General features: G+C 43.2%; 2 protein-coding genes across 6 annotated transcripts; one reads left to right on the forward strand and one right to left on the reverse strand.

Annotated features, from left to right (window-relative positions):
* Positions 1 to 710: 710 nt before the first annotated feature.
* On the forward strand, positions 711 to 3,802 carry LOC120033552 (histone-lysine N-methyltransferase PRDM9-like). Of its 2 annotated transcripts, XM_038979950.1 has the most exons (3): positions 711 to 988; positions 2,995 to 3,282; positions 3,451 to 3,802. In XM_038979950.1, the coding sequence occupies exons 1-3, from the start codon at positions 736 to 738 to the stop codon at positions 3,675 to 3,677; spliced, it is 768 nt and encodes a 255-aa protein (XP_038835878.1). In that variant the 5' UTR covers positions 711 to 735; the 3' UTR covers positions 3,678 to 3,802. The 2 variants fall into 2 exon arrangements, with proteins under 2 accessions (XP_038835878.1, XP_038835877.1); XM_038979949.1 differs by having other exon boundaries at positions 2,995 to 3,802.
* Positions 3,803 to 5,636: 1,834 nt separating this feature from the next.
* On the reverse strand, positions 5,637 to 18,910 carry LOC120033523 (nardilysin-like). 4 transcript variants are annotated; one of them, XM_038979901.1, is made up of 32 exons: positions 18,826 to 18,910; positions 17,665 to 17,889; positions 17,165 to 17,402; positions 16,972 to 17,053; positions 16,651 to 16,804; positions 16,481 to 16,554; positions 16,292 to 16,387; positions 16,029 to 16,151; positions 15,818 to 15,875; positions 15,657 to 15,730; positions 15,421 to 15,490; positions 13,864 to 13,941; positions 13,632 to 13,752; positions 13,195 to 13,253; positions 12,935 to 12,989; positions 12,747 to 12,851; positions 12,402 to 12,525; positions 10,380 to 10,466; positions 10,184 to 10,303; positions 8,514 to 8,565; positions 8,121 to 8,271; positions 7,900 to 8,027; positions 7,642 to 7,807; positions 7,506 to 7,537; positions 7,307 to 7,445; positions 7,148 to 7,195; positions 7,001 to 7,053; positions 6,666 to 6,749; positions 6,416 to 6,506; positions 6,227 to 6,343; positions 6,036 to 6,125; positions 5,637 to 5,958 (listed from the first exon to the last, which is right to left on the reverse strand). In XM_038979901.1, the coding sequence occupies exons 2-32, from the start codon at positions 17,862 to 17,864 to the stop codon at positions 5,728 to 5,730; spliced, it is 3,300 nt and encodes a 1,099-aa protein (XP_038835829.1). In that variant the 5' UTR covers positions 17,865 to 17,889; positions 18,826 to 18,910; the 3' UTR covers positions 5,637 to 5,727. The 4 variants fall into 4 exon arrangements, 3 of the variants coding, with proteins under 3 accessions (XP_038835829.1, XP_038835831.1, XP_038835830.1); XM_038979903.1 differs by lacking the exon at positions 18,826 to 18,910 and adding an exon at positions 18,626 to 18,818; XM_038979902.1 differs by lacking the exon at positions 18,826 to 18,910 and adding an exon at positions 18,029 to 18,612.
* Between the last annotated feature and the right edge of the window lie 1,131 nt (positions 18,911 to 20,041).

The raw sequence follows: 20,041 nt of genomic DNA on the forward strand, positions 1-20,041 counted from the left end.
TGTGCAGAATATCTAGGTGCTGCTGTAGGCCCTCCTTGGTTGGTGACAGAAGCACCAGATCATCAGCAAACAGTAGACATTTGACTTCGGATTCTAGTAGGGTGAGACCGGGTGCTGCAGACTGTTCTAGTGCCCGCGCCAATTCGTTGATATATATGTTGAAGAGGGTGGGGCTTAAGCTGCATCCCTGTCTCACCCCACGACCCTGTGTGAAGAAATGTGTGTGTTTTTTGCCAATTTTAACCGCACACTTGTTGTTTGTGTACATGGATTTTATAATGTCGTATGTTTTACCCCTATCCCTCTCTCCATCTATCCCTCTATCCCTCTCTCCATCTATCCCTCTCTCTATCTATCTCTCTATCTATCCCTCTCTCTATCTATCTCTCTATCTATCCCTCTCTCTATCTATCCCTCTCTCTATCTATCTCTCCATCTATCTATCTCTCCATCTATCTATCTCTCCATCTATCTATCTCTCCATCTATCTATCTCTCCAGCCATCCCTCTCCATATTATTCTCTCCCAGTCTCTACATCTTTCTATCCTCCTGTGTTTTCATCTGGTTCGATGATGTTGAGTTGGCCTGAATTGATTTAATTCTTATTGTTTCCCACTTTAAAAAAAATGTATGTAGTTCTGTCCTTGAGCTGTTGTCTATTAATGTTCTCTATTATGTCATGTTTCATGTTTTGTGGACCCCAGGAAGAGTAGCTGCTGCTTTTGTAATAGCTAATGGGGATCCTAATAAAATACCAAATACCTTCCCTCTCTCTTATCACTCCTCTCTCTGTCAGGTATGTGAACTGTGCCCGTAGTGAAGAAGAGCAGAATCTGTTGGCCTTCCAGTACAGAGGAGGGATTCTTTACCGTTGCTGTAGGCCTATAGCTGTTGGAGAGGAGCTGTTGGTGTGGTACGGAGAGGAATACGCCAGAGACCTGGGCATCGTCTTCGACTTCCTCTGGGACAAAAAGAGCTCAGCTAGAGGTACTTTGGGCTTTCTCTCTCTACCTCTCTCCCTATTCCCTTTCCTCGTCCCTCTAGAACAGGCAGTCATTGTGCAATAATCTGAATGAATGTGTTTCCCTCAGTCAGCTGAATGCACAGCTTACTTCATAGAACCGTGAGTAATCTTCTATATCCGCTATAGCGGCTGGGGCAAACAGAGGTAACAGCGGTTTCTAGCCCACGTTCAAATAGTTTTCTTCCTACAAATTTGTCTCTTGCTTTTTAACGGTTGCCGCTATTAGCAACTATGACCCCATGCCTGAAAGCTAAGATTGTCAGGAACACGTATCGTCTGTTTCCATCTAATGTACACACAGGCTGTGCAGGCCTTGTAAGAAGGCGGAGTGATGTGAATGTATCTGCACAGAATGACTAGTTGAAATAAATGGGTTCTCCACGGAGGACCATACACACAGATTGACTAGTTGAAATAAATGGGTTCTCCACGGAGGACCATACACACAGAATGACTAGTTGAAATAAATGGGTTCTCCACGGAGGACCATACACACAGAATGACTAGTTGAAATAAATGGGTTCTCCACGGAGGACCATACACACAGAATGACTAGTTGAAATAAATGGGTTCTCCACGGAGGACCATACACACAGAATGACTAGTTGAAATAAATGGGTTCTCCACGGAGGACCATACACACAGATTGACTAGTTGAAATAAATGGGTTCTCCACGGAGGACCATACACACAGAATGACTAGTTGAAATAAATGGCTTCTCCACGGAGGACCATACACACAGAATGACTAGTTGAAATAAATGGCTTCTCCACGGAGGACCATACACACAGAATGACTAGTTGAAATAAATGGCTTCTCCACGGAGGACCATACACACAGAATGACTAGTTGAAATAAATGGCTTCTCCACGGAGGACCATACACACAGATTGCTTGATGATCATCCCTAATGTTTTCCTGAACTTTCCAATACTGTTGTTGCATTTCAATCACCCCAAAACATACTTCCTTCCAGTGGTGGAAAAAATACCCAATTGTCATACTTGAGTAAAAGTAAAGATACCTTAGTAGAAAATGACTCAAGTAAAAGTGAATATCACCCAGTAAAATACTACTTGAGTAAAAGTCAAAGTATTTGGTTTTAAATATACTTAAGTATCAACAGTAAATGTAATCGCTAAAGTATAAATCATTTAAAAGTCCTTATATTAAGCAAACCAGACTGCAGGATTTCCTAGTTTAAAAAAAATGTGTTTATGGATAGCTAGGGGCACACTTCAACACTCAGACATCATTTACAAACTAAGCATTTGTGTTTAGTGAGTCTGCTAGATCAGAGGTTTTAGGGCTTACCAGGGATGTTCTCTTGATAAGTGTGTGAATAGACCATTTTCCTGTCCTGCTAAGCATTCAAAATGTAACTAGTACTTTTGAGTGTCAGGGAAAATATAAGGAGTAAAAAGTACATTATTTTCTTTAGGAATGTAGTGAAGTAAAAGTTGTCAACAATATAAGTAGGAAAATAAAGTACAGATACCCCCAAAAACGACTTAAGTGGTACTTTAAAGTATTTTTACTTAAGGACTTTCCACCACTGTTTCCTTCAGACTTAAATTTGGCATTATCTGATTTGACATATTTTGTGCTATTATTGAGATAATGATACCCCCAAGTGTCCAAACATTGTGAACCAAATAGCTTCATGGTCCTTGTTAATAGTATTTCAAATAGCATGAATATGAATCAATTTGGGTAGGCTACGGTGGCTCACCCAGTGAGTGTGTTTGACAAATGTGTCTTCCCCAGGAATAGTAGTGACTACCACTACTCCAGAACTACCTGTTCAATTCCCCCTCTCTTTCCATCTCTCTATTCAAGTCAAGTGGAATATAATGATGTCATTAGTCTTTTTCTTTCAGTATTTGCTTCTCTATCAAACTTGCTTTTCTCTTTGACCTCTCTAAACAGCCCTTCCGTTTCTCTCCTCCCCTCCCTCTTTCCTTTCAGGTGTGAATGAGTCGTCTCAGATCTTTTCCTGCTCTGGTTGTCCGTTCTCCTTCACGGCTCAGATCTACCTCTACAAGCACATAAAGAGATGCCACAGGGAAGAGTACGTCAGGCTGCCTAGGAGTGGGGGGATTAGATCAGAGACACTAGCACCACCCAGTGGCTCTCAGCGGTGTTCAACAACTTCAGATCGCACCCCCATCACACTCCCCACCCAGAAACACAGAGACACAGGGAAGCCAAGACCTCACCACTGCTCTCAGTGTGGGAAGAGTTTCCATCGATCAGGAGACTTAAAGGTGCACCAACGTACTCACACAGGAGAGAGGCCATATCACTGTTTCCAGTGTGGGAAGAGGTTCAATGTGTCAGGAAATTTAAAGGCACACCAGCTTGTTCACACAGGAGAGAGGCCGTATCACTGCTCTCAGTGTGGGAAGAGTTTCCATCGATCAGGAGACTTAAAGGTGCACCAACGTACTCACACAGGAGAGAGGCCATATCACTGTTTCCAGTGTGGGAAGAGGTTCAATGTGTCAGGACATTTAAAGAAACACCAGCGTATTCACACAGGAGAGAGGCCGTATCACTGCTCTCAGTGTGGGAAGAGTTTCAGTGAGTCAGGGAGTGTTAAGAGACACCAGCGTGTTCAGTGTGGGAAGAGTTTCAGTGAGGAAGCTTAAAAAGCGTACTCACACCTGACTCTGAGTCACTAGCATCAACTGATTTACCGGTGGCATTCCAAAACTCTAAATGCCGCAAATAGTTTGTTTGCCGGAATAAAAATCCAGTGGAACTGTGTACACCATCTTTGATTCCGCGTGTGCTGTGTGAGAGGGTGACTGCAGTGAGAGACTAGAGGTCGAGTTTTCATAACAATCGGAAATCGGTATTTTTGGGCGCCGATTTTTTTTTTTTTTTTTTTTTTTTACACCTTTATTTAATCTTTATTTAACTAGGCAAGTCAGTTAAGAACACATTCTTATTTTCAATGACGGCATAGGAACGAGGCAGAACGACAGATTTTTAACCTTGTCAGCTCGGGGGATCCAATCTTGCAACCTTGCAGTTAACTAGTCCAATGCTAACACCTGATTACATTGCACTCCACGAGGAGCCTGCCTGTTACGCAAATGCAGTAAGCTAAGGTAAGTTGCTAGCTAGCATTAAACGTATCTTATAAAAAACAATCAATCAATCAATGACTGTCATCGCTCCAATGTGTACTTAACCATAAACATCAATGCCTTTCTTAAAATCAATACACAAGTATATATTTTTAAACCTGCATATTTAGCTAAAAAACATCCAGGTTAGCAGGCAATATTAACCAGGTGAAATTGTGTCATTTCTCTTGCGTTCATTGCACGCAGAGTCAGGGTATATGCAACAGTCTGGCTCTTTGCGAACTAATTATGACATAACATTGAAGGTTGTGCAATGTAACAGGAATATTTAGACTCATGGATGCCACCCGTTAGATAAAATACGGAACGGAATAAACGTTTTGTTTTCGAGGTGATAGTTTCCAGATTAGCCAAAGATATATGGTTTAGAGAGAAATAGTCGACGCGTTATAATTCCTCTAACCTGCGGCTGAATTTGAAAGGGGTTCCTTCGTTATTTTACCGTTCATGTCTTCCGTAGAGAATGTCTTGATCTACTTCAAATAAGGTCTGTGTTTCGTGCAGGCTTAAACCGCCTCGGCGTTTTGATACCCGTGTAAATCTCACTAGGATAAGGTAACGTTTGTCAACATATTTTCATAAATCCACTACAAAAAAAATTATCTTCGCTTATATTTTGCCAATATTGATCAGAGTTACCTTGTCCTATGGATATCTACAGTTATAAAATTGGCGGTGTAAGCCTACACGAAACACAGACCTTATTTTAAGTGAATCTAAAAAATATCCTATGGAATAAATGAAGGAACCGTTTTTCAGATTTTGCTAGGTGTCATGGGAATTATGACTCGTACTTTGGTTGTCAATTCTTACCATGCCCATTATTAAAATAGGATTTCCTGCATATATAAATTAAAGTTTTTGTTTTCAACATTCATCACAGGTAACTTAAACTCTATTTTTATTCAAACAGTTGAGAGTATTTGTCTCCTAAGCAGACTCTTCAGTATCATTGTCACTTCAGAGCTGTGTGTGTATTTATGTATTATATTAAGTTAAAATAAGTGTTCATTGTTCATTCAGTATTGTTGCAATTGTCATTATTACAAAAATGTGTGTGTGATATATATATTTTTTATAAATCTGTATCTGCTTTTTTTGTCCTCCAATAATCGGTATCGGCATTGAAAAATCATAATCGGTCGACCTCTGAGAGACATGTTGAATATGACAGGCTAGGACTCGTCCATGTTTGACCCTTACCTGAATTTTGCAGGGAGCTGCTTGCTGACTGCCAATAAGCTGTTATGAACACTTGTAGCAAGTCTACATAAGCTATACACTATGCAGAGATAGGACATCCCATAAAACATTCTCCATCCTGTATTTATAGAAAGTGTTGTATTGCCTTATAAACATGCATAGTACTTAGAGGTGCAATTTTAAAGCCTTAGGAGATATTATAGTAATGAACAAGAAGTTGTGATATGATAGTCAGCCCCAAAGACAATGAGATACACTACCACTGAGTTTATTAGATGATGTTATGGTCAGGCAATGAAGGAGAGAGTTTGAAAGAAATATTGAGAAAATAGATATTGGTAGTCTATTGGATGATCTTGTGGTATGGGAAGAGGGTAAGGCTCTGGGTAAATGAAGGAATGTCCATGATGGATGTAGCGGCGGCCATCTTGGGCGAGGCGGGTAGGAAGGTCAGTTTGGACACTTCACCGTAGGACGAACTGCCACACTCTTCCTCATCCCTCTCTCCGTTGCCATGACGACTCTGCTTGTCATCTCCTGGGGGGTCGCCCTCCTCCGGCCCAAAACCCACCACCTGGGGAGGGAGGTCGATGTTAGAGCGCACACACACAGCTCTTAAACATTGATTACACTGCTCAACTATACACTTACATGTACACTGAGTTTTCTGCAGTTGTGTCCGCGGTGCTCCAGATACCAGGATACCAGCTCTGCTCTGGTCATCTGCTTCAGGGCCTCAATCTACACACAGTCACACATGAAACATCTGCAGCAACTACAGAAAGCAATGTCAAATTCTGCACACACCAGAAAAACTGAATTGTCCGGTGTGTGTGTCTCACCTCTCTGTGAAGCCTGTTGAAGACATACTGCTGTGTAACGACCTCGGCCCAGTTCCTGTCCACCTCCTCTCCCAGGTGTGTGTCCTCACACTCCTTTAGCTTGACCAACGCAGTCACCTGTGTACACACACCTTCAGCTTAACAAGTAAACTTCAGTATACTCAGATAAATAGTCAGACACACACACACCTGTGTGTTGAAGGCACTCTCAGTCAGAGCACTCAACTTCTCTCCAAAGGAAGACAGGAACTCCTCTATTTTCAACTCTACCAGCTCAGTACTGAGAGAGAGAGAAGAGATGGAGAGAGAGCCCACTGTCATTACTATAAGAGGCGTTTACAGGTCATAAGAGATAGTACTTCTAGCCTCAGGAAGGCCACATCAAAATCACTGCAGTGCACAATGTCATTGGTTCATACAGTCAGTATGAGGATCTCACTTGAACTTGGTGGCCTGTGTTTCCACCGTGACAGAGAAGCCCAGGACTCCAGATGTGTTTCTGCAGGTTGGATAAACATGATACCTGGAGGAGAGAGTTGGAGAGAGGGGTTTAAGTTGACTGAGCCAATTAGAAGCTGGAGGTTGGGGGACTGGGATGCCGAGGAAGGTCGGGAAACTGAGGAAGGTTGGGACACTGGAGAAGGTTTAGACACTGAGGAAGGTTGGGACACTCAGGAAGGTTGGGACACTGTGGTTAACACTCCTACTCTTTCCAGAGGTTCCATGGTCTATTTAGTCACCAGAGAGACAGACGAGTGAAAGACAGACACTGACCCCAGAGTCTCTTTTGTCCTGAGGAAGTCAAAGCAGGGCTCCTCCATGTGCATCTGGAACCACAACAATATCAACAACACAGAGGTCAGAGGATGAGAGGAAGAAGGGGTGAGGGGTTAGGGGATGAATGGTTGTTGGTGTACTCACCACCAGCAGCTCCATCAGTGTGTGTTCTCTGAGGTGTTTCAGACCAGACTGGAGAGGGAGAGGGAAAAAGGAAGAAGGGGAGAGAGGAAGGGAAGAGAGTGAATGAATGTCAGAGGTAAGTCAATCAGTCATGAACAGATGAATTGTACCAGTGTGTACCTGGTAGTAGACTGTGACCTCTGAGTTGGCGTCTCCCTTGTTCAGTGCTTTGACCTTACAGAGGTGCTGTTTCAAAGGCAGCTCCACCACTCTGAACAACACAGGGACCTCTGCTGGCAACTTGGAGAACTGCAGCTTACTGACAGACAGATAGCAAAGAAAGTTATGTGTGTGTGTGTGTGTGTGTGTGTAAACTTACTCAGTGACGTACTGCAGGAACTGGATTGACTCCTGTAGAGAAAACAGATCACTTTAATAAACATCAGAAATCATACAAGAGGGTTTGGTGGAAAGGGTGTGTAATGTGTGTGTGTGTGTGTTCATGGTCCAGTCACCTGGCTAGTGAAGTTCCCCTGCACCAGTCCCTCTGCATAGAGCTGGGTCTTGAAGGTTCTGCTGAACTCCATCAGTTCTTCTACAGTCAGACCACCGTCTGCCAGCGCCTGGTACTTCTCTACCATGGACCAGCGACCATGCTCCAGGACCAACAACCGCACGTCCCTGAGAGTGTGTGTTTGGTGAGAGAGAGAAGACAATGGTGAGGTGGGACACACACACCAACAAAGAGACCCACACACACGCGCGTGACGTACTTGCCCAGTTTCTCAGGTCGTATGAGGATGTTGAAGTAGGTCTTTTTGAGCTGCTCAGAGAACATATTGAAGACATCTTGACAGGCAGAGAAGTCAGCTAGATGGTCCAGGATCAGATGGAACAGGAGCTACAGAGGGAGAGGAGGGAACACCATCATCATCATTGAGTGTGGTGTGTGTGTGGCGCGGCGCGCGGTGCAGTGTGTCTGGGTCTAACTCACAGGCAGTTTGTGGTTGAAGCCCTTGACCTTGATAACCAGTCCGTGTTCTCCTACTGACAGCTTGTAGTCCAGCTGGGCCACGTCAGCCTCGTAGGCTGGCTCTGCTAGGTTATGACCCAGTATGTTCACTAGCAGGTCAAATAACACCAGACTAAGGGGGGGGGGGGGGGGGGGGGGGAGCAGAGAATTAGAGGAAGGGGCGGGTGGAGAGAGGGGTGGGAGTGAGTGAGAGAGGGGGAAGGGGTGTTGGAGATAAGCAGAGAGAAACAGGATTAAAATACTGTGTAAAACAGTTCCTAGCTATGGCTGCATTCTCGAGAGGCTAGCAATTTTAGCACAATCTCTACCTATGAAACAATTGTTGGCTAATGGCTAACTAAACCCTGGACTTACTTCTTGGCTGACTGTTGGATGACCGGAGAGATGAGATGGAAGCGGATATACGCTGAAGGAGAGAAAGAAGAAACGACAGATCAGCAAAGGAGAGAGTAGAAACGACAGATCAATGAAAGAGTATAGCTATTGACCATTTTAATTGTTCACTGTTGTAGTAACTCAAATCAAATGTTTTATAAAGCCCTTTATACATTAAATAAAGGTAAAATAAAGATCAGCAGAAGAACAGTTGCCAGTAAAAACTCCCTAGAAGGAAGGAACCTATGAAGAAACCTAGAGAGGAACCAGGCTCAGAGGGGTGAACAGTTTCTACTGGCTTTATTAAGATTAAGGCAAAACTCCACCCAAAAACAACATTTGGGTATTTGTTTCATTAGTCCTTTGTTGATATAGTCCCAAAATGTTTTGCATGTCAGCAATCATGTTTCAAGATATATAACTTTCAAAATACAGAAACACAGCCAGTATGATGAAGTTATAAACTGCTGACATTTTGTGACTATATCAACAATGGACTAATGAAACAAATACCAAAATAGTTTTTGGGTGAAATTTTCCTTTAAGAGAATATGTGGACATTGACGCCAGATTGTGTGTGTGTGTGTGTGTTATAAAGTAGTTACTTTGAAACACACACACACTAGGGCTGGCACAATTACTGTATGGATGAAAACCATTATGAAGAGAAAATAACCGCCATCATTTTTGTTTTTTGGGGTACGAACAGGACGGCCTGGAATTTGTGCAATTGAGTGCGTTTCTGCTGTAACATGTACTCTAAACAACATGATGAAACTTTGTTGCTCCTAGTTGAAACAAGCAAGGTGCTGTAGCAAACGAGTCTTCGGTTGCCTAGGAAACAGCAGCACACATGAAAAGAACGGGCTTGGAACCATAGAATTATCAACTAGAATAATCATTTAGGAGGATCTATATGCTTGGAACCTCTTACCCTGGCAATTTGACTGGTAAACTCATAGGTACACTAGGGATGGCTGCATGGTATTGTGAAGTAATAACTCCCACTGTAATGTAGAATGTTAATTCAAATGATAACTGATGTGGCTCTTGTAATGAAATGTCTTTTTTGTAACGTCAGTTGAGTTGAATCAAAGATTGTCAATTATATTGACAAGATAGTGGAGTGACCGCTCTAACAATGGAAATGCATGTCCTTAAAGATGGAAGGCATTCAGGTGGGACCATTCTAGCCAATGAGAGGGCAGAATGGTCCCACCTGAACAACTCTGATATAAAGTCGTTTTTTTCAAAGTTGGTCAAACGCGTCCACCTATATCAGTGCAGTCGTAACAACCTAACCATTCCTGAAAACCTAGCAGATCAAATAAGCCTCACATAGGAATATAGCAATTACATTGTTTGTTCACAAAATTCAACACTCTCTCACTGACCTCCTTACAAAAAATTCCTCACTTGGTGGTCTTATTTTCGTGGACAGATTTTGGGCGGAGTAAACCCTCCTGTGGGTACACTCGCAATGGCTGCCAGTCCACCCATTATGCCACCATTGACTTGAATGGGGACGCCCATTCTATTTTTTTTTATTACTATTCAAATGGTTATTACGGAGATCGCATCATTTGGCTGGCCAATTACCGTCATCCAAAATGCCATGACCGTCACAGTCCTAACACACACACACACACCTTTGGGTATGTTGAAGTTGTTGTCCTTCTTGTACCAGAGACATCCTCGGTCGTTGGCAGTTACTCTGACTGGCAGATCAGTATCAGGACAGTCAGACAGCTTCAGGCTGAAATCAGTCGCTGGAAGGAAGACACGAAATATAAACACATTAGGAAGGTTCACAACACAGAAACACACAGACATAAACACACTAACCGATGAACTTGTTCTCGACAGGGAGGTGCAGGTCAGAGTTGTGCTCAAAGTCTCCGTTCCAGCGCTCTCTCCACTCCTGCTGGATATCTGGACAGAGAAGAGACAACTATCAGGATACCCTCTCTCTTTCTCCACATATTGGAACCATGTTGATATGATCTGGTCCTCTAATAATGCAAACACATACAGTGCCTTCAGAAAGTATTCACACCTCTTGACTTTTTCCAAGATTTTTTGTTTTACAGCCTGAATTTAAAATGTATTCAATTGAGATTTTGTGTCACTGGCCTACACACAATACCCCATAATGTCAAAGTGGAATTATGTTTTTAGACATTTTTACAAATGAATTAATAATGAAAAGCTGAAATGTCTTGAGTAAATACGTATTCGAACCCTAAAAACGTTCAGGAGTAAACATGTGCTTAACAAGTCACATAATAAGTTGCACGGACTCACTCTGTGTGCAATAACAGTGTTTAACATGATTTTTGAATGACTACCTCATCTCTGTACCCCACACATAGAATTATCTGTAAGGTCCCTCAGTCGAGCAGTACATTTCAAGCACAGATTCAACCACAAAGACCAGGGAGGTTTTCCAATGCCTTGCGAAGAAGGGCTGGTTAAATGGTAAAAAAACAGAGATTGAATATCCCTTTAAGCATGGTGAAGTTATTAATTACACTTTGGATGGTGCATCAATACACCCAGTCACTACAAAGATACAGGCGTCCTTCCTAACTCAGTTGCCAGAGAGGAAGGAAACCAGTTAGAGTTTAATGGCTGTGATAGGAGAAAACTGAGGATGTATAAACAACATTGTAGTTACTTCACAACACTAGCCTGTACAGAATAAAACATATTCCAAAACATGCATCCTGTTTCCATTAAGGCATTAAAGTAAAACTGAAAAACATGTGGCAAAGAAATAAACTATGTCCTGAACACAAAGTGTTATGTTTGGGCCAAACACAACACATTACTGAGTACCACTCTTCATATTTTCAAGCATGGTGATGGCTGCATCATGTTATTGGTATGCTTGTCATCGGCATGACTAGGATAAAAAGAAATGGAATAGATCTAAGCACAGGCAAAGAGGAAAACCTGGTTCAGTCTGCTTTCCAACAGACACTGGGAGACAAATTCACCTTTCAGCAGGACAATAACCTAAAACACAACGTCAAAAATACACTGGAGTTGTTTACCAAGACGGTATTGAATGTTCCTAGTTACAGTTTTGATTTAAATCGGCTTGAAAATCTATGGCAAGACCTGAAAATGGCTGTCTATCAATGATCAACAATGAACTTGACAGAGCTTGAAGAACTTTAAAAAGAATAATGTGCAAATATTGCACAATCCAGGTGTGTAAAGCTCTGAATCGCCTTCATTTCTCAGAGCAAGAATAGACTGACGAGTTTCAGAAGAAAGGTCTTTGTTTCTGGCCATTTTGAGCCTGTTATCGAACCCACAAATGCTGATGTTCCAGAAACTCAACTAGTCTAAAGAAGGACAGTTGTATTGCTTCTTTAATCATCACAAAAGTTTTCAGCTGTGCTAACATAATTGCAAAAGGGTTTTCTAATGATCAATTAGCCTTTTAAAATGATCAACTTGGATTAGCTAACACAACGTGCCATTGGAACAATGGAGTGACGGTTGCTGATAATGGGCCTCTGTACGCCTGTGTAGATATTCCATTAAAAATCAGCCGTTTCCAGCTACAATAGTCATTTACAACATTAACAATGTCTACACTGTATTTCTAATCCATTTGATGTTATTTTAAATGGACAATTTTATTTTATTTTTTTCAAAAACAAGGACATTTCCTAGTGACCCCAAACTTTTGAACGGTAGTGTATATTTAATCCATTTTGAACTCAGGCTGTAACACAACAAAATGTGGAACAAGTCAAGGGGTATGAAGACTTTCTGAAGCCACTGTAGTAGGCCCGTGTGTGTGTGTGTGTGTGTTGTGTGTTGTGTGTGTGTGTGTGTGTGTGCGTCTCTCACCCTCTATGCTGTAATGTGTCCCAAACCATTTCTCCCTGAGGGGACAGTGGCCTTCGTGGTCTGGAGAGAGCAGCAACAGGTTGGATCTGTCTGGAGTCAGCAAGGACAGGGCCGCACTGATCACCTACACACACACACACACACACTAGAAATACTTTCTTTGAATCAACAAATCACATTACATTCAAGAAGGTTTCAAACATTTCAAAGGTCTTTGTATGCATGGACACTTAAGGATACAGAAAGCACCTTCTCCAAACAGCACATACACACACCAGGTTAGCTTAGTAAGCAAGGAAAGGGCCGCAACGATCACCTTAACACACGCACACACACAGTCCGTACCTCAGGTGAATACTGGAACATGAGCTGGTCTCCGGTGAGGAAGTGTTCTTTAGGAAACAGCTGCATGTTCTCACAGATATCCTCCACATACTCTATAGGGTCCGTCTGAAACACACAGGGGTGCATCTGTTGGTTGGGTGCATTCATTCCTGTACTTGTAGATAGGAGGAGAATGCTAGTAGTATTACCTGTTCCTGGTAGTGAAACTCATTGGCTTCAATCTTTTGAATCTCCTCATAGATCCTACAAACATAGAGAGAGAGAGGCAGAGGGAGAGAGAGAGAGAGAGATGGAGAGAGTGAGAGAGCGAGATGGAGAGAGAGAGCGAGCGAGATGGAGAGAGAGATGAGAGAGGGAGAGAGAAAGATATAGTCATATACTGTATAAATAAAGCACATATTCTGCATTTCACATGCCTATAATGAAGCCCTAATCACAGAGACCCTACCTTTGTTGGGGGCCCAGGCTCTGCAGCATCTTGAGATACTGGAAGACCAGGTGAGCCACCTGTAGAGAAACACAGATAATGTGTGTACTGTGTACCAAACGTTTTACTATACTTGTGAGTACCAAAAGTGCTCACAAGAATAGTAAGCCAACTAAAATTCAGAGAAGTGAGGAAATTTTGCCTGTCCTCACTTGTAAAAATACTATTTTAGGTTTCAGGGTTAGGTTTATAACTAGGGTTAGGGTTATAATTAGGGTTAGGGAAAATAGGACTTTGAATGGGTGTGTGAGTGAGTGTGTACCAACCTGGTAGAAGTTCTGGAATCCTTGGTCAGTGAGTGTGTACCAACCTGGTAGAAGTTCTGGAATCCTTGGTCAGTGAATGTGTACCAACCTGGTAGAAGTTCTGGAATCCTTGGTCAGTGAGTGTGTACCAACCTGGTAGAAGTTCTGGAATCCTTGGTCAGTGAGTGTGATGGAGATGGAGAAGATGGAGTAGGTAGAGTTCTGGTCAAAGCCTGTTTCACTGTTCCCTCCAAACAGAGCCATGGCCCAGCACCTACACACACACACACACACCTCAGCACCTAAGTACAGTTACCACATAAACATTGCTATAAAACGGTGCATTATGGGTTATGTAGTCCTGTATGCTGTAGTTCTGACTCACTTCCTCCTGAGAATTGATAGGATGCTGCCTGTGCCCTCGTGACCAATCAGCCAAGAGATGTAGTGGAGAGGCTTCACCCTGAGAAAGAGAGAGAGAGCGGTAGAGCGAGAACGGGATGGGGGGGACGAAGAGAGGCAGAAAGAGTGAGGCAGAGAGAGGTGCATCATCAACTGTAGAATCTCTCCTGTAGTTCCTGTATTATAAAGTTGTAGTAGCTGTATTATCTGTAGTAGCTGTATTATCTGCAGTAACTGTATTATCTGTAGTAGCTGTATTATCTGTAATATCTGTAGTAGCTGTATTATCTGCAGTAGCTGTATTATCTGCAGTAGCTGTATTATCTGTAGTAGCTGTATTATCTGCAGTAGCTGTATTATCTGCAGTAGCTGTATTATCTGCAGTAGCTGTATTATCTGCAGTAGCTGTATTATCTGCAGTAGCTGTATTATCTGCAGTAGCTGTATTATCTGCAGTAGCTGTATTATCTGCAGTAGCTGTATTATCTGTAGTAGCTGTATTATCTGTAGTAGCTGTATTATCTGCAGTAACTGTATTATCTGTAGTAGCTGTATTATCTGTAATATCTGTAGTAGCTGTATTATCTGCAGTAGCTGTATTATCTGCAGTAGCTGTATTATCTGTAGTAGCTGTATTATCTGCAGTAGCTGTATTATCTGCAGTAGCTGTATTATCTGCAGTAGCTGTATTATCTGTAGTCGCTGTATTATCTGTAGTCGCTGTATTATCTGCAGTCGCTGTATTAACTGTAGTAACTGTATTATCTGTAGTAACTGTATTATCTGGAGTAGCTGTATTATCTGGAGTAGCTGTATTATATGTAATATCTGTAGAAGCTGTATTATCTGTAGTAGCTATATTATCTGTAGTAGCCGTATTATCTGTAGTAGCTGTATTATCTGTAGCAGCTGTATTATCTGCAGTAGCTGTATTATCTGCAGTAGCTGTATTATCTGCAGTAGCTGTATTATCTGTAATATCTGTAGTAGCTGTATTATCTGTAGTAGCTGTATTATCTGCAGTAGCTGTATTATCTGCAGTAGCTGTATTATCTGTAGTAGCTGTATTAGCTGTATTATCTGTAGTAGCTGTATTATCTGTAGTAGCTGTATTATCTGTAGTAGCTGTATTATCTGCAGTAGCTGTATTATCTGTAATATCTGCAGTAGCTGTATTATCTGTAGTAGCTGTTTTATCTGTAGTAGCTGTATTATCTGCAGTAGCTGTATTATCTGCAGTAGCTGTATTATCTGCAGTAGCTGTATTATCTGTAGTAGCTGTATTATCTGTAGTAGCTGTATTAGCTGTATTATCTGTAGTAGCTGTAGTATCTGGAGTAGCTGTATTATCTGTAGTAGCTGTAGTATCTGGAGTAGCTGTATTATCTGTAGTAGCTGTATTATCTGCAGTAGCTGTAGTAGCTGTATTATCTGTAGTAGCTGTATTATCTGTAGTAGCTGTATTATCTGTAGTAGCTGTATTATCTGTAGTAGCTGTAGTATCTGGAATAGCTGTATTGTCTGTAGTTGTGTTTCTTACCTGTAGTGTTTCTCCTGAGGAGGCAGGGACCATGTGATAGTCAGAGCATGGACCTTCCTCACAGGAACAACTGAAACACACAGCTATGTCTTACTATACTTGTGAGCATGTATTTTTGGGGACCAACAATTGATTCCCATTCAAGATCCTGTTTTCATTGAGCTGAACTGAAGCTGTATGGCTCTAAAGGAGATCAGAAGTCTGTACAGGTCAGCTCAATAGACAGGCGTTCCTACCTCTGTACAGCTTGTTGAAGGCTGGAGTATCAAAGGGATCCAGCAGCTCAGAGAAGTCTGGCTTGGGCTGAGCACTGAGGAACAGGGTTCAGTAAGTGTTCGCTAAATGGCCATATTATAATATTTGAATGGTGAGGGATTTATGTACAGCTGAGACTCACTTGTTGGGCACTCCACTGAAGATCTCCTTCACCCACTCCTCTAGAGTGTCCAGCTTCTCTACACACACACACACACACACACACACACACACACACACACACACACACACACACACACACACACACACCGACAGAGGAGGACAACAGAGTTACATGTGTGACTGCGCGGCAAGGTCGTGTGTGTGTATGTGTGTGTGTGAGTGCGCGTCACCTTTAGACTGCACAGTCAGGGTCATGTAGTGAGCAGAGTAATGTCTCTTCCAGAAGGAGCGGAGCCTCTTGTAAACGTTGATCTTCTTTTTCCTGGGCTCTGTCTTCAGAGTCTGGGCGTTACCTGGGGAAACCATGACAACCACCGGTGGAAACCATGACAACAGCTCAGTCACATACCACAATAACACAACATCTGTCTCTCATTTACACATGACAACACAGTGCACAGAGTAGTTTTTGTGTGTGCGTGCGTGTCCTCACCCCAGCAGAACTTGCCCATGGGGTGACCTGGCTTCGCTAGACTCCCAAACAACATCTCTTTCCTATGAGAGTCAGACGGCTTGGCCAGTTGGTACTCTGATAAAAGAGAGAAGGGGGAGCAGGTCACTACATAACCAGTGCATAAGGTCTGAATAAGGTCAACATTTTTTCCCCCAGAATGCCTCTCACCGGAGTCGACAGCTTCCACCTCCCTGTCGATGGCGTCTCGGATCATCAGAGGACAGATGAAAAACTGGGCCCATCTGGAGAGAGCCAATCACAGACAGGTACAGAGTCAGATGGACTAATCCGAATCAAGAGACAAGGCACAGAGACTATAATGGTGGTGTGTTGCTGACCTGTCCAGAGCCTCTCTGAATTTCTTTCTCTGGACGTCAAACTGGAAGACGGTTCTCTCACAGTCCGTGGAGGCGTTGTCACTGCCCCCATGTTTCTTCAGGAAGGCATCGAAACCATTCTCTGATGGGTACTTCTCACTGCCCATGAACACCACTACAGGAGGAGAGGAGGAGAGAGGGAGGAGAGGAGAGAGGGAGGAGAGGAGAAGAGAGAGGGAGGAGAGGAGGAAAGTCTTATTTATATCCCCTTGTCACAAACACAGCATTGCACCAGATTTATCACAACAAAACAATCTCATCCTTAAGGGCCATCATACTCACTGTGTTCCAGGAAGTGGGCGAGGCCTGGGAGGTCATTGGGGTCACTGAAGCTGCCAATACCCACACACAGCGCTGCTGCAGACTGACACACACACACACACACAAACACACATAAACAAACACACAATCATCAACACCCTTATTACTATTGCTGCTAATGTGCTGTTATTTCCTCTTCAGGTCACCCTCTCACCTGTTTCTCTGAGTGTCCCTTCTTCCTCTTCCCTCCATCCTCATCATCCTCAAAGTCACTGTCCTTGTCATCCTCCTCTTCTTCAGACTCTTCCTCTGTTCCCTCTCCTGAGTCTTCTTCCTCCTCTTCCTCCTCCCCCAGTTCCTCCTCCTCCTCTGATTCGTCATCTCCAGAGGAGGCGGGACCAGTGAAGTCTGAAATTAGCAGAACTCGAAGCCCATTGGTCAGCTCGATGTACCTGTGGGAGGGGTTAGACAGAGGTAAACACTATTCTCTTATTCTAAGATGCTGACACAACCACACCGAGTTTGGCCCTCCAGCTGTTTACTGCGCGCTTCAGCTTGTTTACACCGCGCCTTGGCCGACATGTGACCTGTTACTCCCCCAGACACCCTGCAGAGTCTCGCAGACAGACAGACAGACGGATGGAAAGAAAGACAAAGTCTCTCTCTCACACTCACACACACACAAACGTTGGTGTGTAAGGTAAACGATGTTACCTGTACTGTTTGGGGTCACTAGGGGACTTGATGATCTCTGGGTCTCCAGTGTTCTCTCCTCCTCCATCCCCTGCTCCCTGGACTTGGACCTTTGGCTCTGGCTCAGCTTCCTCTCTTTCTTCTTCTCTTTCCTCCCCTCGGCCCAGTCCGGTACTAGAGCCACTGGCCGAGGCACTTCTGGACTTGTTGGTCTGTGGCATTCTGAATAGTGACGACACTTTGGCACTGTGGGGCGACAACAGCGAGCCACGGTGAATAGGACACAGGGAAACCAATAGACAGGTTATTCAACACCAGGTCTGGAGGGACTCTTCTCTACTTGGAAGTTAATTTATGTCACTGATCGGGCAGAGAGTCCATTCACCTTGTGTGCCAGGTCTGAGTCAGCCCATGATTAGCAGGGAAGGATGACAACCAAAGGGGTTTGGGCCCTGCAGGTCTGGAACTGAATAGCCCTGCTCTACTGGCCAACACTGTGACACAGCGTGTCACTCTAAGGACAGCAATGGTGATGGGCTGGATTTAATTTAATTTAAAATGATTGCTTAAGCTAGGCTACTGAGTAAATATTTCATTTTAATGACACGTCTGTCAAGAAGTGACAGTGATTGAAAGTAAGACTCTGTGAAGCAAACATCTATGTATTAGTTTGATCAGCTGTCAAAAAAAATATGATCATGCCAGACACAGTCAACAGATGCAATTGGGGGGGGGTGAGGCGACAATACATCTATTCACCCAACGCCTGTCTCGTTTGTTCGCCCGTATTCAGCTGTGTCAGCTACAAAAACAACCCTAGTGCCCCACACTACACCGTCCCCGGCTCGCCTCTCTGCGGACTTTATGTAGGGTCAGTCAGCACTTCAAGTCAGCCAACTTATATCGCTATAGCAATCGAGACATCGGATACAAAATGGCAATACTATGAAAGATACAGTAACACAGATACAGGCTACTTCACCTTGATCGACCGACACGTCTATCAAAACGCCTCAGACTTTTCTAGGCTAGCGACTCACACAACACATGTCAAACCCCACCCAACTTTTATACTACAGGAACGTATACTTCAAATTGGTTCTATGTCCTAGAAATGAATCTTATGTTTGGTCAAGTTTGACAGCTAACAAAGTAGCGTTGGTCCCGGCGATGTTTCCATACCTTGCTTCTTGATATCACAGGGATGGAACCTAGCGTTTCCCCTGCATGTGGTCGGATGATTATTTTGCTATAAGGAGCGCCTTGATTCGTCGAAAACGAAGAGCATTTCAACATTGCAGCATTTGATTGCTCCGAAACAAGGCAGACACACCCAGGGGCGTGATTACGGAAACTTTGAACGATCGTGATAGGGCAAAAATACGCCACACGTGGGAACTTCTCTACTCTTCACATTGTGGTTACATTGTAGCAGCAACACGAGACTGTTTGTTACATTGTAACTAACAAGTACTGTAGCACTAGCAGCAACAACAAAATGGGCAGCAACAACAAAATGGACAGTGTCAACAAGTTGTCTGACAGGACCTATACTTACCACAGTCCCGCGTTACAGCAGTCCATAATGAGTTTATATTTTCCAGCACTCATTCATTGCACCGTAATAAAAACAGCATCGAGGTAGTTACAGTCGCTTGTTGGCTTGTCCATAGAAAGGCTTGAGATAGGCAACTGTACATTGTGATGCAGATACAGTAGAATACAAGTGATACGTTCTATTGAATTGCTTCCTAAATTCCAAACCTTCCAATGGCAGTGTTGAGCCGCTAGGGGGTAGGCGACAACAGGGCCGATATTGATAGAGTTTGTCTGTTGATGGTCTGTAGGCCTACAGTTGAACGAGCGACTGCTAAAGACATTACCTTGCTTTTGGGCCGTTTGCAGAGACACAGATTAGACTCTCGTTCTCCTGAACAGACTGAAGACTAATGATAATGTGCTGGATATCCTGATAATGACTAATGAAACCACAGACTTCAGTCTGTTTAATGCAGAACCAGGCCAGGGAAGATTCAACAATACTTACAAAAATACAGTCTACTCTATGTAATTCTATGCAATTTATTTATATTATATTTGTCTCTCTGTGTGTGTGTGTGTGTGTGTGTGTGTGTGTGTGTGTGTGTGTGTGTGTGTGTGTGTGTGTGTGTGTGTGTGTGTGTGTGTGTGTGTGTGTGTGTGTGTGTGTGTGTGCGTGTGTGTGTGTCTGTGTGTACTTAGTCTGACTTTAGATTCTAAAGGGCCAAGGTTCCCATGGCAACTGATTAAAACCCTAATTAAAGCAGGGGGTTTAATTCATTAGCTGGTGTGTGTGTGTGTGTGTGTGTGTGTGTGTGTGTGTGTGTGTGTGTGTGTGTGTGTGTGTGTGTGTGTGTGT

Source organism: Salvelinus namaycush, chromosome 40 (genome assembly GCF_016432855.1).
Source record: "Salvelinus namaycush isolate Seneca chromosome 40, SaNama_1.0, whole genome shotgun sequence".
NCBI lineage: Eukaryota > Metazoa > Chordata > Actinopteri > Salmoniformes > Salmonidae > Salvelinus > Salvelinus namaycush.